This window comes from Solanum dulcamara, chromosome 11, assembly GCF_947179165.1.
Source record: "Solanum dulcamara chromosome 11, daSolDulc1.2, whole genome shotgun sequence".
Classification (NCBI taxonomy): Eukaryota; Viridiplantae; Streptophyta; class Magnoliopsida; order Solanales; family Solanaceae; genus Solanum; species Solanum dulcamara.
The window spans coordinates 44,306,174-44,322,994 of NC_077247.1; the positions used below are offsets into that span (position 1 = coordinate 44,306,174).

Below are 16,821 nucleotides of genomic sequence, written 5' to 3' on the forward strand. Positions count from 1 at the left end.
ATTCAGATAAAAATAATTGAACTTTTTTGTATATTTCATGATTTATTATATATTTCGACATGAATTTTGCAAAGCATTGAACTTGATTAGGAAAGCTATCGAATCGTAAGGTGATTTTTGAAGGGAAAAAAGATCGATTTCCTTTCAAGATTTTCCATGTAGGAGTGCTTAAATTGTTATTTGATTTTTCCAGTAATTTGAATTCCAATAAGCAGGCTCCTCTCTGTCAACATGCCTGCTTGTTGATAGGGGTATTTATGTAAATTAATATCATGAAGTGATGTGATTGGGCTAAAGTGAATCTTTCTGTAGCTCCATATAACCACGCATTAAGGAAAAATTATGTCTCTTTATTTATCATATTTTTTATTATTTTTTATCATTTCAAAAATCTCTCTTTTTTTTCTTCAAAACACAAATCATCCGGATACATTACTCCACAACTCTCAAATTCATATTTTCTCTTTCTATTTTCACTTCCTCAATCACAAGAATTAATATTTTGAATTTCAAATTGATTCTCTCTCCAGTCAATCAATTTCAACTTATTTCATTGTTAGTTCTTCTACTCTAGTTTATAGTTCATCTCTGTATTCTATTTTTTTTAAAAATCATATTCAAAATTCTAATAGCATCATAAGGAATTGTTCGTTATTGCAGAAGAGATGTATAATGGTCATATTTATTGTGGGAAAAAAGCTAATTTTATGGTTGGTAATGTGTTTGCATTGAGATCTATACCTGAAGGTGCTATAGTTTGTAACGTTGAGCATAAAGTTGGTGACCGTGGTTTTTGGCTAGATGCTCTGGTGATTCATTGATTCGAACGTATCCTGATTTAAAATGCATCGTCTGATACATATAAATTCTAATTTTATTTGTACAATGTATTGTTCCTTTAATGTTAAATTTGTATTTAGCCGATACATAATTATCAAAAAAATGTATCAAATGTATTTTATCGAGTTATAAATTTCATCATGAATGAATTTTTTAAATTATTTCATCTGATACAAAATATGATGCACCTGATATATCATACTCTTAGTGATACATTAAGTGTATCAATTTTAAATGAACCTATCTCCAAATATATAATGTATTTGATACATAAACATATTAAGCTTTTGACTGAAACTCTGTGTATTATGCACACACATACATCAGTGAAGTCTCAGTGGTGGTCCTTAGCACCCTTTATCATTTCTATTGCACAATCCTTAGCACACTATGTATCTGATACGTATTCACTGCCAGTGGCGGAACCAGAAATTTTACGAAGGGGGTTCAAAAAAAATTAAATACGCTAATCGCCTAATCATATTCATAAATAAATGGGTCGGGTCAAATATATCTGTTTTGCAAGAAGCGGGGTCTTTCTCCATTTTTTTCAGTTTTTTTGAATTATCTTTAGCTCCTGAAAGTGCAAATGGAGAGCAAACATAAACTTTTACATTTAAAAAGACTTAAAATAAACACCATCTCAAAATAAAAGCACTCTTCCTCCACAAAAAAATGACATAAAATGGCTTCAAAATAATACAAAAACACCCTGAACAATATAAATTATTATATCTTGATATGTATTACAAAACATAGTGATAATTACACCACCTTGAAGGGGGATTAAGAAACCAAACATACGAATAAGCCTATCAAAATATTGTTTTGCAATTAAAATTCAACCACATACACTATTACAATTGTATTCTACGAGGTTTCATATCTTGAAATGTCTTAATAATAGCATCATTAGAAATACTATCAAATACATCTTTTTCTAAATAAGGCACCAAACAATCACTAAAAAAATCATCACTCATTTGGCTCCGCAAGTCATTCTTAATAAACTTCATTGCCGAAAAAGCTCTTTCAACGGAGGCAGTGGCAACTGATAGAAGTAGAGCAAGTTTCACTAAACGGAATACCAAAGGATAAGTAAAATGTTTCTTTGTCTGAACTAATCTTTTGGAAAGATCACAAAGCCCATTTATATCGGAGAACCTTTCATCAACATCACGAACATCAATAATATAACTTGCAAGTTGATTCCTAAGAGCATTCATATTAGATTCATCAAAGTCATTTGGATATAATTCCGCCATTCTCATTACTTTTTTGATGTCAAAACTTGAAAATGAGTTAATTGGATTCAAGCAAGCAATTCCATGGAGCAAATCGGTAGTCACCTCATCAAAACGATTATTAAGTTCTTGAAGTTGCCAATCAATAATATTGCAAAACACTTCAACACGATAATGATGTGAGATTGTATAGTTAGCAAGCTTTCGTCGTGATCTTAAAGAGCTAATATATGGCTCATCAAAGTTAGGTATCAAAACATCATGTTGGATACAAAATGTAGATACCTTCGCAATAAGAGAGTCCCATTCATCATCCCTTAAAACTTGCAACCTTCTCTTTGCTACTTCAACAAGTAGCATGACATTTGCAATATCTTGCTCTTTTTTTTGTAAGCATTTATTAAGCTCATTTATAATTCCTAAAACATCTCTCATCAAATGCAACATGAAAGCAACCTCATATGTTCGACAAGCTTCGAGATGTCCCATTGCCTTAGCTCTTTCATCCAAATTTCGTGCATCAAGAGCAAGTGATTCAAGAACATCAAGAATAGAGACAAACATAATAATAAAATTATTAAAGGATTTATAATGAGATCCCCAACGAGTGTCACACGCTCTTGAAAGACCAAGTTGTTGATTCAAGCCCCTACCGGTTGTAAGTTCACCCATATCTAATGCCTCTTTAATTATTTCTTTTTGAGAATCACGTAATTCATCCATACGTTTAAAAGATGATCCCAATACATTTAAAATATTTGAGACCAATACTACAAGTTTTCCCACTTCAACACACTTTTTAGAGACTCCAACAAGAGTTAGTTGAAGTTGATGAGCAAAATAATGGATGGAATGATCCGATCTACTTTCTTGCCTAATCAACATTTTAAGGTCATTGATCTCACCTTGCATATTGCTTGCCCCATCATAACATTGTCCACGCACACTTGATGGACTCAAAGAATGTTGAGCAAGTAAATTAACAATTGCCTCCTTTAGAGATGGAGCACTAGTATCTTGAACATGAACAATGTCAATAAGTCGCTCCATCACAAATCCCTTTCTATCAATATATCGAAATACAATAGCCATTTGCTCCTTGCGTGACACATCAAAGGATTCATCAACGAGCAAGACAAAGTAATCACCATTTAATTCATCAAGAATAACTTTAACGATCTCTATTTTACATGCACTCATAATTTCTTTTTGAATCTTTGGAGAAGTCATTTGATCATTTTGAGGAGCATGTTTTAGTACATAATCACAAATTTTATCATATTTGTTTGCATACCATGAGAGAATTTCAAGAAAGTTACCCCTACTAAGTGATGATTTAGATTCATCATGACCTCGAAATGCAAATCCTTGAGTTATGAGAAGTCTTACTACATCAACCGAAGCACTTAAGCGAATCCAATATCCATACTTGAGTTGATTAGATTGCCTCTCAAATGAAAATTGAATAGACTGCCGTTGTCGTAATAAATTTTGACATTTCTTTTTTGATTGATTATGTATGCTATTTGGTTGACCAATATGTTTGTCAAGACTACTCTTTTTATTCCAACTCTTAAACCCAACACTTGAAAATACTTCACCTCCTCCTTGATGAATGTTATGGTCTTTAAATAAATAACAATACAAACAATAGACTGCATCTTTACTAACACTATAATCCAACCAATCATGATATACATCATCAAACCATTCATGATTAAAATGACGTATTGATCCAGAAATATTTGTTTGAGGATACTCATGCACCGCTAAACAAGGTTGGCAAGGACCATTTAAAAGGTATGCTCTTCTAATAATATCACGATGATTTGGATGATGGTTCAATATTGAGATTCTTTCACCGGGATCAAACTTTAAAGAACCCAAATCAAATTCTTGAGAAGAATGTAATGATACTTCCGAATGATTAGCATTTTCTTCTTGGTTAGATTGACTATGACTTTGAGAGGCTAAACTTGATTTTGAAATTTTGGTGAAATACTTCTTCATTGAATCTTGAAACTGAATCGTAAAGACTAAGAGCACATAAATAAGACAATAAATATCATTATATCAAAGCCAAAGCCATATAGATTTTTGAAAAAAAATTCTAAAAATTTTAAGAACAAATAAAATGAAGAAGAATTAAGAACTTACTCTTACAGGCAGTGGACGGTGGACTGGCGGAGAATGGACAGCAGGGCAGCCGGCAGCACACAGCACACAGCAGCAGCAGGCACTCAATTTGAAAGAGAAGAGAAGAGTTGGGAGAGAGTGAAAAAAATGAAATCCCTAGAAAATAAAAAAGAGGGGGTTTTTATGTCTTGACTTTTCAATTAAAGAGTGATTTTTTAAAAAAAAAATAATATGTTAAGAAGTCATTTTCTAATTTAAAAAAAGAATAAAAACTAAGCCTAAAACGTAACTAAAATCGAAAAAAAAAACGTGTTTGTCTGGATTCGAACACGTGATCTGTGACATCTAAGGAGAAATATTGAACCTCCTTTGCCACTGAGCTAGTCCTTTGGCTTATGCTCAGGGGGGTCAATGTTAAATATATACACATAAATTAAAAAAATTATCTTATATACACAGTGTAATTTTTTAACGAAGTGGGTTCGGATGAACCCCCTGAACACCACGTGGGTCCGCCCCTGTTCACTGCAATGTAATTGATACATATTAACTGTAATATTTCATATTAATAGGTATTCTGTATTACATGTATTCGATACACATTACTAGCCATGATACATTCATACAAATTATTGTTACTTACCCATTCGTTGGTAACGATACATGTATCTGATACTTAATAATGACCACGCGATAATGTACAGTTCTAAAAGAAAATACATTGCAGGCAATCTTTACTTCTGTGATGTATTTGATAGTATTACACTACTTAGAAATTTACGACTGATGTTAGGAATATAAATGTATCAAGTCTTATATATCCAGATCGAAAACACAAATCTAATTTTTTTTTTGGACATGATACATTCATAAAAGTTACAGAGCATGTATCTGATACTTAAGAACTACCACTCAATAATGTATAGACCTAAAATCAACACCTTATGGACAAACTGATGTATACATTATCGAAACATTAATGTATCATGGTTTATGTATCCATCTCGTCATCATAAATAAAAAAATCTATTGTACAATATAAATATGTGTTGTATCGTTCATATCTCTACAATTCTTAATGATTTTGAAAGAAATTTTTACAATTTGGGTGAAGCTATAGTTTGTCCAACAACTACTCCATCACTTTTGTATCGTTCATAACTCACATTGCTTTCTCATATTGCTGAATGTCTCAAGAAAATAGATACATTCATCATGTACCAAATAATTTTTTCAATTTTTTTTGAAATCTGAAAAGATTTGGGAGAGATGCGAGAGAAGAAAATTTGAAATTTGAATTGTTTGAAGTTGTTATGACTTGGGAGAGATTGACATCAACGTGATTTGCGTGATTTTTGGATTTCATATCAATGCTTATGATTTGTTTCTTTTTTAACCGTAACAGAACAACTAATTAATGTATCGATTGTTATGTATCACGCATATTGGAATATATCCGCATGGATCATATTTTAGGAGATTTTTGTAAATTAAAAAGGACAGGGATAGGATGTAATTTGCTCCTTATATTATGGAATCTATGTAAGTTATACTTGATTCTAATGCATTCACGTTTCCAATATATATATACTAGACTCATAAACTAGATTAATTGTTAAAATAAAATTAAGTAGCTTAATGTCTATTTTTTTTAACCGATTAAATTTTTAGATAAAAATGATTTATCAAATTTAACATAATGAGATTCTCGTTCAAGTCTTGTTTGAAAGTAATTGTGATCGAGCAACCCCCAATCGATGACTATATATATAACCTATCAAAAGATGAGTTTTTATCTACCACTAAATAATATAATAATAAATGAGAAAGAAAGTCACTAAAATTCAGTCCAATTTTATTTAAACAAAAACACAAATTACAAATTCATATTCCTACCATTGACTATAACGATCTAGTTCGAAATTCGAATAGTTCAGAAATAAATTGGCCTTTTTTCCAAATTTGTTTGATATTTTTAGCTCTCTAATTTGAATGCTAAAGATGGGCTATTACTTTATTTCTCTATTTTTACTTGTCCACTTATACATATTAATATTTATTTATTTGATTTTAAAAAGTAAGAAATAATTTATTATTTATATCCATTTTATCCTTATATAGTACTATTCATTTTTTAACTTTTAGATGACTTATGATGATTAGAAATGGTATATAAAATCATCATTTCATTTATTGATTCCTAAAAGTATGCCAAATCAAATTAAATATAAACAAACAGAGTATGCTTTTTGAATCCCGCAGGTGAAAATGCAAGATATTAGATACCTAAATGATAGATACTTTCTTTTCCCCCGAAAATCGAAGGTAGAAAAAATGAGAAAGGTAATCATAATGTCAAGAAATCAAATTTTCACCAACAAAATAAAAATTTATATCTATTTTATTGTTATTATTAAATAATATCCATTTCACAATAAATGAGATGATTGACCATTTTACTTATTGTTGGTGAATTTATAAGATTACAAATTACAATTGAAAAATAAAATGAAGAAATTAACTTCACTTCTTGGCTGAGGCGCGGATATCTCGCTCTCTTTAAGGAGATTCAAGCCCACTGCAGTAAATCGTTTCACTGGTCCAGCAGTAGTCCTCTTGACTTGTCCCCTCCAGGATACAACAGTCTTATCACAAAAATGTAACTCAACAAACTCTGGACAAGAGTTGAGTTTAAAGCTCTACACAAAGAACACCTCCCTTCAACTAATAAGAACTCTCTTTTTTATATAAACTTAACTCTCTCAATTTTTTCTTCTCTTATTCTTATATTCAAAACAAAGAAGACCTCTCTATTTATAGGAGAGAAAATCATTCAAAGATGAAAAAATAATAGAATGCCATCATTATCATCATTTAGTGTACCATTATGATTTAGTGCACCACTTATTAGTGATAATTAGATTAAAAATACATAATAATATGATTTAGTGCACCACTTATTAGTGATAATTAGATTAAAAATACATAATGGAATGATTTAGTCTTGCACTAAATAAAGGTGATAATGAAAGATATTTTTATGCACTAAAGAAAGAATAATAAAGATGACATTAAATGTCATCAATGAACAATTGCTAAAATTACAATTTAATAAAATGTTAAAATGTTCACACTAACACTTATCATTCTTACTAAAAATACAACTAATTATTTGTTTTCACCTTATCTTTAGTTATAAATCCAAAGAGATATCAATGTGGTGTAAAAGAGAAAAAGTATTTAGTTAATATTTTTTTGTACAGTATAAAATAGGGATTAAAGAAAGTAATTAGAGATTATACAGTAAATCATTATTTTTTAAAATTTTTTTTATGTAAGTCAATTTTCATATGTAAGATATTACTACTAGTAGACTAGTAGATTCGAGAGTGGACCAACAAAATTAGTACTCCTTCTATTTTATATTAATTGAATTTTTAGAGCTTTTTTTATTGTTTAAAATAGTTAAATTATTCAAAGTTTAATAAAAATATTTAAAACTTTTTTCATGTTTACCCTTTCTATTAATGAAGTTTTGTAATTTCCTAGGAATAAACTACATTACTTATAAGAGTTATACTCTAATAAAGGACTACTTGTATTTATAATTTCACATTTAATTATTTTTATGATGCTTATTAACAACAACAACAACCCAGTGAAATTACACAACATGAGGTCTGAAAGATAAAGTGTACGCAGACCTCTCTTATCAAAATAGAACGACTGTTTCCGAGTGAGTCTCGATTCAATAGAAAATAGACGGAGTATTTCCCGTCCCTACCTACCCTCTAATCACAGCTCCGAATGACACGTTTATAGAGTTAACACATTGACATAAAAAATAAAAAGTACCTCAGCTTTTGTCCTCCCAAGTGCTGTCTATAGATTCTTCCAACTTTATAGGATTACTCCCTCAGCTTTCCATTAATGGCACATAAACCCCAATTTTAATGTTTATGGACCAAAATTCTTAACTAGCTAATTAGGAAAGGGGAGAGAAAATACAAGAAACAGACAATGTATTCTTTTTTTTCTTTTCTTTATTGGGTATAAGAATTTAGGAGGTTGTTCGATAGGAGGATAAGAAATAAGTTATTTATATATTAATTTTTTTATAATTTATATGATGTTTAGCAGGTAGATAGAAAATAAGTTAGTCAAGTATAAAATTAATACGATATTTGTTTGGCAATTTAAAAATTTGGATAACTAATACATATATAAGTTATGAGAAAATTTATATATTATTTTATGTAGGATAAAAGGTGGAGTAATTCATATATAACTATTACTTATAAAAAAATAATACATTGATCCACTCATAACTAATTCTTACATTACAAATACATGCATAACTCTAATCAGTTATCAAATGACTCCTTAGTACTGAGAGTAGCCTTCTTTTCGCTTTCCTTAGGGGTCGTTTGGTATCTGGATAAGGAATAAGTTATTTATGAATATTAATTTTCATAGATACGAAATAAGTTATTTATGTATGAAATTAATACAGTATTTGTTTGACAATTTAAAAATTTATATAGCTAATACATGTATAAGTTATGAGATAATATATATATTATCATTTTATGTATGATAAAATGTGGAATGACTAATACATAGATAACTAATGCATGAATAATAAGTGCCTACATAACTAACACATAAAATAATACATATATTCACTCACAACTAACACAGAAAATAATACATAGATATATTAAAAACAACATGCATTGCATAATTTTTTTAAAAAAGTATTTATTTACGAAGATATCCTCTACAAATATGGTGAAAAAAATATAAAAAAGATTTTGATGGGCAATTAAGTCTTTAACCATATTAATGCATGCATTAAATCCCCTTACAATACTAATACTTAGAAATTCATGATATTAGTATTACACACCTTATGACCTTAATACACAATAGAGTGTACAACTAATAGCATGAAAAGTGTACCAAATATGGTACTACTAATACATCGAGTTAATGCATGTATTATTTTTGCTAACACACTCTACAAAAGAACCCCTTAGTGTTTTCTTTCAAATTTTAATTTGTATCAATTATTTAGGTTATTATATTTAATTTTCATCCTCTAGAATTATAACATGTTTGACCAAACTTCTAAAATCAATTTATTTAGAGTTATTATTATAATTTTTTTTTAAAAAATATTTTTTAGTAAGAAAAAAAATTATATTATTTATACTTATCAATAAGCTTTTAATAAATATTTACTTACGTAAATTCACCCAACATTTATGAATATATTCTGAAAGGTAAAGGAGCTTTATGTCACAAATGATAAACTTATGGGTGTAATCCATTATTTAAAAGAACAAGAAGAGGGGCTGGCGGAGTGGCGGTCGATAAATAATTGCAAGATGTGAGTAATGAAAATGTGGCGGAGTAAGAGAGAGAAAAGATACTCTAATTTCTCCTCTCTCTCTCTCTCTCTCTCTCTCTACCGGAGTTTAAATCGGAAACTATGGCCGACGAACCTGCGTTGACTCGATGGACTTTTCCGGTAAATTTATAATGCAGCTCTTTTTTTAATTTCGAATTTTTGATGTGAATTTTTTCCTATCTCTTTTCTCGATTAATTTTCATTTTCGAGTGAACTTCAGAAGATCTGTGTGTTATTAAGAAAATGATTGAAAATTGATTTTGATATTAGTACATTTTTGGTTTTGAAATGTCCGGTTGAAAGGAAGAGATTTTGTGGTGTTAGTTTGAAAATTTTCTATTAAAATTATTTTTCTTCCATTTTCAGCTTTACTTTGAGTTCTACTTTTGTTTGGACATGTAATTTGAATGTCTTTGATTGTACTTTTTCTTATAAATATGAAAAAGAACATAATTTGTGAAATCTATCTAAACTTACTCCAACTCTTATACAATCTTAGCAAATTGTGCAAATCAAAGTTCATAAACAATGTACGAGAATATTTTAAGGCATCAAATTAATAAATCACATATCTCAATATTCTTTTTATAAATAAATATTTGTTTATCACAAAATTTCAAATACACATAATTTTATAAAGATAGAAAGATTCACTGGTTCAGTAAATCAACAGTAGTGGTAACTAACTTGAAAAAGAGTAAACTTGTTTGGTTAGTGCTGAAACTAAAAGAGAGAACATAAAGTATTTGACTGTCCTTGAGTAGATTCCTTCGTGTATTAGATAATTGTAACTTTGTGCCAACTTCCAAGAAAAAATTGATTTTGAATAGATGAGGAAATAGGCAAAGACTTTTCCCATTAAGTCGGATTGTTCAACTTTTTATCTTATTCTCACCTTAAGTCACAATATTGTCTTCCAAAGAATTTCGAACTGAGCAGAAAAGAAGACACACAATCAGTAATTAGTGGCTTAGTTGATTGACGTTCTACTATTAATTTAATCTAAATTGATGGGGTGTTCAAACAGAGTAAACATGAATAGTTTGTTAAACCTTATTGTTAGTTCTGTTCACAGGAGTTGCAAATTTCTGAATGCATTATAAGTTGGATGTGCCTCTTGATGAAATGAATAAATTAATCAGGGTTAGGGACATCGAGTATTTATATACAACACTTGTTTTTGGTGTTCATATTTAGGATTTTAAGTTGTTTTATGATATTAAGTTTGGGAGGAAGAAGGTTCCTGCACCAGATGCAACTGAGAATGGTGATTCTGTACAAAATGGAAATTCTTCGACTATGAATGGAAATGGATATGTGCGGAACACTGCAGAATTATCCATTTTCGAGCAGTATAATCAGGTATTTTGCTTATGAAGAATAAGATGATCATAAATCCTATTGACAATCTGACACACTTAATCTTTACTTCTGATTTAGGAAAATGGAGGTTCAACACACTCTAATGGAGTTCAGTCTGCCGGAGTGGATGGAAAACCGTATGACACAAAAACAAATGACCTTAAATTTTGTTTTTTGTTGCTCAGAGATATTTCATTTATATAATGACTTTCAACTGAGCTTTACTGTCTCTTCCTGAAGAACTTAAGTTAGGTTGAATGTTCATTTTTCAGGCAAAAATCTCTACTTCCTCCTTTCGAGTCTGCAGAAATGCGCACTTTAGCAGAAAGCTTAACAAGGTAGTGTTGACAAAATTACCTGAACTCTATGGGCAATTGCTGTTTACTGGACCTGGTTTTCTATCTCCCTCACTATCATTTTTTTAGGGTTGGAAACTAATTTTGGTTTGTTTTACATTTCCAGGGATATTCTTCGTGGTAATCCAGATGTTAAGTGGGAGAGCATTAAAGGATTAGAGACTGCCAAGCGTCTACTAAAAGAAGCAGTTGTCATGCCTATTAAATATCCAAAGTATGTTTAGTAAAAAATACTTGGATATCTGTTGCTTGTCTAACAAGTTGAATAGCGAGATTATAATCTATGTATTGTTGTGCCACCAAGTTTCAGACCGTGAGCCACTGGCCCATGGGTATTTCTCAGTTATAAAATAAAATCCCTTGCATGCTTGTGGTGTAAGCTAAAGAACAAAAGATTTAGTGTCAATATTCAATCCAATAATGTCTTATGACGTTCTACTTGTAATTTTTCATGAGCTTTTCTCTTTTAGAGTGAACATGATATTTGGAGTCTTTATTTTTTGATTTTTTATAATCATGGTGTCCGGGACAGCTAATGCACACCCTCTGACCTATTCACGGGATACCTGCTATCTCCCACCAACGCAGGTAGCAGATTGGGTAACTCTATCCACCAAGGCTTGGACAAAGGGAATAAATTTCCTAGTGTTTTTGTCTTTAGGAATTGAACCTAAGACCTCATGGTTCTCAACCAACTTCATCGACCACTAAGTGTCACCCTTGGATGCGACAATTGTAGTCTTTACTACTGAACCAATATACCTTTTTCTCTCTTCTTCTAGGTACTTTAAAGGTCTTCTAACTCCATGGAAAGGTATCCTCCTTTTTGGCCCTCCCGGAACAGGAAAGGTTTGTAATCTTCCTTTTTTTTTTTAACCATGCAAAAGGTTCTTTTCAATCACGTTCTGTATCCTTAAGCTCTGTGTCATTGATTTACTTCTGTTGGTACTTCTAGTGATGATCTGTCCAGTTTCTTATTCATGTTATTGGAACTCTGCATCGTAACATTTTTCTTTTACACATAAAGCTTAATAACTTGATATGAGAAGACCAACTATGTAGGTCATTTTTGATGTTATAATATCTATTTATCTTGTTAAACTTTTGTTCTGTTAATTTGTAGACCATGCTTGCGAAGGCAGTTGCAACTGAATGCAATACCACATTTTTCAATATCTCTGCTTCATCAGTTGTCAGCAAATGGCGTGGTATGTTTTCCTTCTGCAATATACCAAAATGGTCTTTCGTATTTATCAGCTTTGAGGGTTTTAATCCATTTAGCAAATCCACGAAGATTACGGGTTGACGTTGATATTCACTCAAACATCTTTTAAAAGAGGAAAATGACGCCAAACTTGTATGATATTAAAAGAGCATCGTGGAAGCACTGATATCACCATTCTATTAATTGATATTCAATGATGTTAGTCAATCAAAAGTAAACACCATCCAGTTTGAAATGAAGTAACACATTGTAGCTTGGTTTGCGCACTGATTATGCTATATCATGCTCTAATGTTCGTTGATGTTTCAGCTTGATCTATTTCTTTCCGTGTAAAGCTGCCCTGTATTTTTCCTTACAATCTAATGGAATGATGTAATATTGTGACTTCTCATGATTAATGAAATTTCTAGAATAACGTAAGCAAAACTGGGTCACAGGAGCCATGGATATGTATCAACTATACTACAACAACAACATACTTTGTGAAGTTTCACAGAGTTGGGTCTGGGGAGAGTAGAGTGTACGCAGACCTTACCTCTACCTTAGAGGTGAGGTAGAGAGGCTGTTTCCGATAGATCCTTGGCTCAAGACAAAAAAAGTATCAAATATATGTAGTAAAAAACAAATGCATGTTTGGAATTATCATGCAGTATTTACTGTAGACGTAGTTGTATTTGTCTGCATTGACATCCGAACAGCTCTTCTGTGTGTTGTCAACTATTACAGAAGCTAGCACCTAGTGTGGCCGACTTAATAAGGCATCTGTATGTTCTAGGCAAGGGGTTTATGGGGTTCACTTAAAATTTTCTGTACATGTCAACAGTAATGATTTCTGTCTTTGGTTGTCAATCTCTACCTTTTTTGCTTATCTTTTTCTGTTGCAATGTGAAAAAAGTTTTTAGAATATCAGACATCGAACTCAAACAAGATCATTTTTAGTGTATCTCATCAGCTTCTAAATAAAATATTAGATACATCTGTCGAGAAAAGTTGTTCAGATTTTGTGTTGTTTACTCTTTAGAAGTTTCTTGTGTGATACAGGCGATTCTGAGAAATTGATAAAAGTGTTATTCGAGCTCGCCAGGCATCATGCTCCTTCAACCATCTTTCTCGATGAAATTGATGCCATTATCAGTCAGCGTGGGGAAGCGCGTAGTGAGCACGAATCTAGTAGGCGTTTAAAAACAGAACTGCTCATACAGGTGAAGTTTGATATTTAGAAGTGCATGGATGACATTTATGCTTTTGCATGTAATAAGTCAAAAGCCTACACTTTATTTCTCAAACAATGCTTGTTACAGATTTACAGTAGCTGACCCTTCTTGTGAAATTAGCAAGTTAGGAATTTCAGCTGGTTAACACCCTCCTGAACTACTACGCTTAAAAATCGTTTTCTGGATTATTTTCTCTCTGATATCGTTGTTACTCTAGAGATTTTTCAAACCGTTTTTGGCTAGGTTGCCACATGCTCTGTCAAATTTGAACTATGTGTTAGACAGTCGGTGAGTAGGGTAACCGTTGGAACTTAAAGAGAGGAAAGTTTCTTGACACCAGAGAGGATAGGAAACGTTATGCCATTTAAGTAAAAAATAAGTAACTATTTTGACTCATCTTTTTAGACTTAGCTAATAATCATGCAGAACCAGATAAATTGTTCTAAACAAAATCATAATATAGATAAAAGTAAGCCATAAACTTGTACAGTTTGCTTTATGTCAGATCTTGCTTTTTTCTTCCTGTTACAAAATATGTAATGGTTGAAATACACTGCAGATGGACGGTTTGAGTCGGTCAGATGAACTTGTCTTTGTTCTGGCAGCAACAAATCTTCCTTGGGAACTGGATGCAGCAATGCTCCGGCGTCTTGAGAAGCGGGTAATCTTCCGTGTGGGCTTGAAACATACTTTTCTTGATAATAAGACTATTAGCGAGAAAGAAATGAATTAGAGCAAAAGTATATTTTATTTTTTCAGTTATTTTTAGCTTCACAATATTCCCATTTCTTTGTCATTATCTCCCAGTAAATCATGTCAAACATTTAATAGTTTAAGTGAATACAGACCATGTTTAAACATGTGAAAGTTGAAGCCAATAAATATTGGTCTGGTTGTTAAATGATCTTTCATCTTTTAGTTGAATTATTACATATTGGATCTTTATAGTAATTTTTGATTTTAAAGGGATGGGAGTGGGTGGGTGGGTAAACTTTTGTTTTCATGATTAATATTTGCTTACTGCGAGTAATGGAAGACTTCGCTGAAAAAAGAAGAGGATGCAGTCAGACTTTCTGGTCTCATTCACTAGTAGATACCTCTCCCTGAGGTTGTAAGTCAAGCTTGTAACTATTTTGCTCACCTTTTCACTGTAATTGTAGATCCTCGTGCCCCTTCCGGAGCCAGAAGCGAGGTGCGCCATGTTTGAGGAATTACTACCATCCCTTCCTGAAGAGGCACCACTTCCATATGATTTATTGGTAGAAAAGACGGAAGGTTTTTCCGGTTCTGATATTCGGTTATTGTGCAAGGAGGCTGCCATGCAACCATTACGACGTCTAATGGCAGAACTTGATAAGAAGGAAGAAGTGGTGCCAGAGGATGGTATGCCATATTTTATCCAGTACTTTGTTGTGTTGAGAGGGTAATAATTATATGTCGGGAAATAGGGTCTCCATGTTTCTGGTTTTCTATTGCAGTAATTATATATATGCTTATTATATTATAGACCTTCTCTCTATCACAACCTACTAGGCTATTCAGTTATTTCTCAATACTGCCACATGCACCTATAGATTTTTGGTGATTTTTTAATGACAATCATCCACTCTGTTAATCTGTCTTCCAACAAATTCCGGTTATAAGCTCTTAGATATGTGTTAGAGTGGGTTAAAGTGTCACATTGATTGGGGAATGGACTGACAGTTTGCTTATATGGACTTGGGCAATCCTCCCCTCAAAAGCTAGCTTTTGGGGTTGAGTTAGGCCCAGGTACCATATTTTTACATGGTATAAGAACAGGTGCATCCCCATTTGGGCTCCCGGTTCATGCTCCAGTTAAGCTTTGGTGTGAAGGGGGTGTGGGTTAGAGTACCACATTGGTTGGAGAATGAACTGGCGGTCTGCTTATACGGACTTGGGCAATCTTCCCCACAAGAGCTAAGTTTTTGGGGTTGAATTAGGTTCATGTGTCATATCTTTACAATATGCTTCTTCCCCATGGACTAATCGACCTAGAGAAGTCGATGTAAGTTAGATACTGGCCATAAAGTGTACTTGATACATGTTCATCCTGTATGTGTATTTCATTACAAATCTTTACCCGCTCCAATTACAAGAATTAGTATGATTCTAATACCTGAACGAACTATTCCAGCAGACTTGCTGTTATATTTGACTCATTGATCAGTGATTTTGTTGTCATTGAAACTGTTGTTAGCCAAGCACTGTGAAGAATTTTGTTGAGGCACTTGTTTATGTCCGCAATCTCATTCGTTTGTACTGAATTCGTGCATTCTTGCAGAGTTGCCCAATGTTGGACCAATAACTGCGACAGATATCGAGATGGCACTGAAGAACACCAGGCCATCTGCACACCTCAATGCACCTAGGTACGATAAGTTCAATTCAGATTATGGCAGCCATGCTCTCCAGTGAAAGCACCGCAATGTATCCTCTTACCTCCACCGTTGTCCTCTGAGCTATTCAGCAGTGTGCCAACACAGATGTTAAGTTTTTAAAACCTGTGTTTGTAAAATGTATGACTATGTGGTGCTTTTAGCATTTAGCTTTATAGCTCAATTTTCATTTATTTTTTTCTTCAATGGTTGCATAAACTACCTTCTTTAACAACTGGACACATTGTTCTTGCTTTCTCTATCGTAACGAGCATTTAGAAAGCTCGTATTGTTATCATGGGTTGTCTCAACATTTCCTATTTCATCATAATCACTGGCCTATTTGGCCTTGACAACATAGTCATGCAAATATCTTGTCAATTTTACTTTGAATTTCATTCTCACCGACTCATTGCAAGGCTTAAGCATGTTTTTTTCGAGCGGTACAACATAAATAGTTCAAAGGCATGTGAGTTAAGTATTATATTCAACACATTCACAAGTCTTATCATAGAGCTCGTTTGTATGGACTTATAAGTTGGTCAAACCAACTTATAAGCTCTTTTTAGCTTATTGTGGTGTTTGGCTACCAATTTAAAATGTAAAATTTAAGTTATAAAGTTTTTAAAGTCACC

The 16,821-nt window shown here is 32.2% G+C and overlaps 2 protein-coding genes across 3 annotated transcripts; one reads left to right on the plus strand and one right to left on the minus strand.

Annotated features, from left to right (window-relative positions):
* Positions 1 to 1,697: 1,697 nt before the first annotated feature.
* Positions 1,698 to 3,284, minus strand: LOC129872612 (uncharacterized). The gene has a single exon (XM_055947553.1). It carries the CDS (start codon positions 3,282 to 3,284, stop codon positions 1,698 to 1,700), a length of 1,587 nt encoding a protein of 528 aa, XP_055803528.1.
* A 6,327-nt stretch (positions 3,285 to 9,611) lies between these two features.
* LOC129873091 (uncharacterized) lies at positions 9,612 to 16,556 on the plus strand. 2 transcript variants are annotated; one of them, XM_055948095.1, is made up of 11 exons: positions 9,612 to 9,753; positions 10,831 to 10,995; positions 11,074 to 11,132; positions 11,268 to 11,333; positions 11,458 to 11,565; positions 12,134 to 12,200; positions 12,475 to 12,559; positions 13,618 to 13,778; positions 14,350 to 14,451; positions 14,951 to 15,173; positions 16,093 to 16,556. In XM_055948095.1, the coding sequence occupies exons 1-11, from the start codon at positions 9,715 to 9,717 to the stop codon at positions 16,224 to 16,226; spliced, it is 1,209 nt and encodes a 402-aa protein (XP_055804070.1). In that variant the 5' UTR covers positions 9,612 to 9,714; the 3' UTR covers positions 16,227 to 16,556. The 2 variants fall into 2 exon arrangements, with proteins under 2 accessions (XP_055804070.1, XP_055804071.1); XM_055948096.1 differs by having other exon boundaries at positions 9,617 to 9,753; positions 10,858 to 10,995.
* The last annotated feature ends 265 nt before the right edge of the window (positions 16,557 to 16,821 follow it).

Excerpts from the sequence above, each read along its gene's own strand:
- LOC129872612 (XM_055947553.1), bottom strand. The coding sequence starts at position 3,284 with ATGAGTGCATGTAAAATAGAGATCGTTAAAGTTATTCTTGATGAATTA.
- LOC129873091 (XM_055948095.1), top strand. The coding sequence starts at position 9,715 with ATGGCCGACGAACCTGCGTTGACTCGATGGACTTTTCCG. Across the intron at positions 10,996-11,073 it reads TTTTCGAGCAGTATAATCAG|GAAAATGGAGGTTCAACACA; the intron begins GTATTTTGCTTA and ends CTTCTGATTTAG. Across the intron at positions 11,133-11,267 it reads GCCGGAGTGGATGGAAAACC|GCAAAAATCTCTACTTCCTC; the intron begins GTATGACACAAA and ends TTCATTTTTCAG.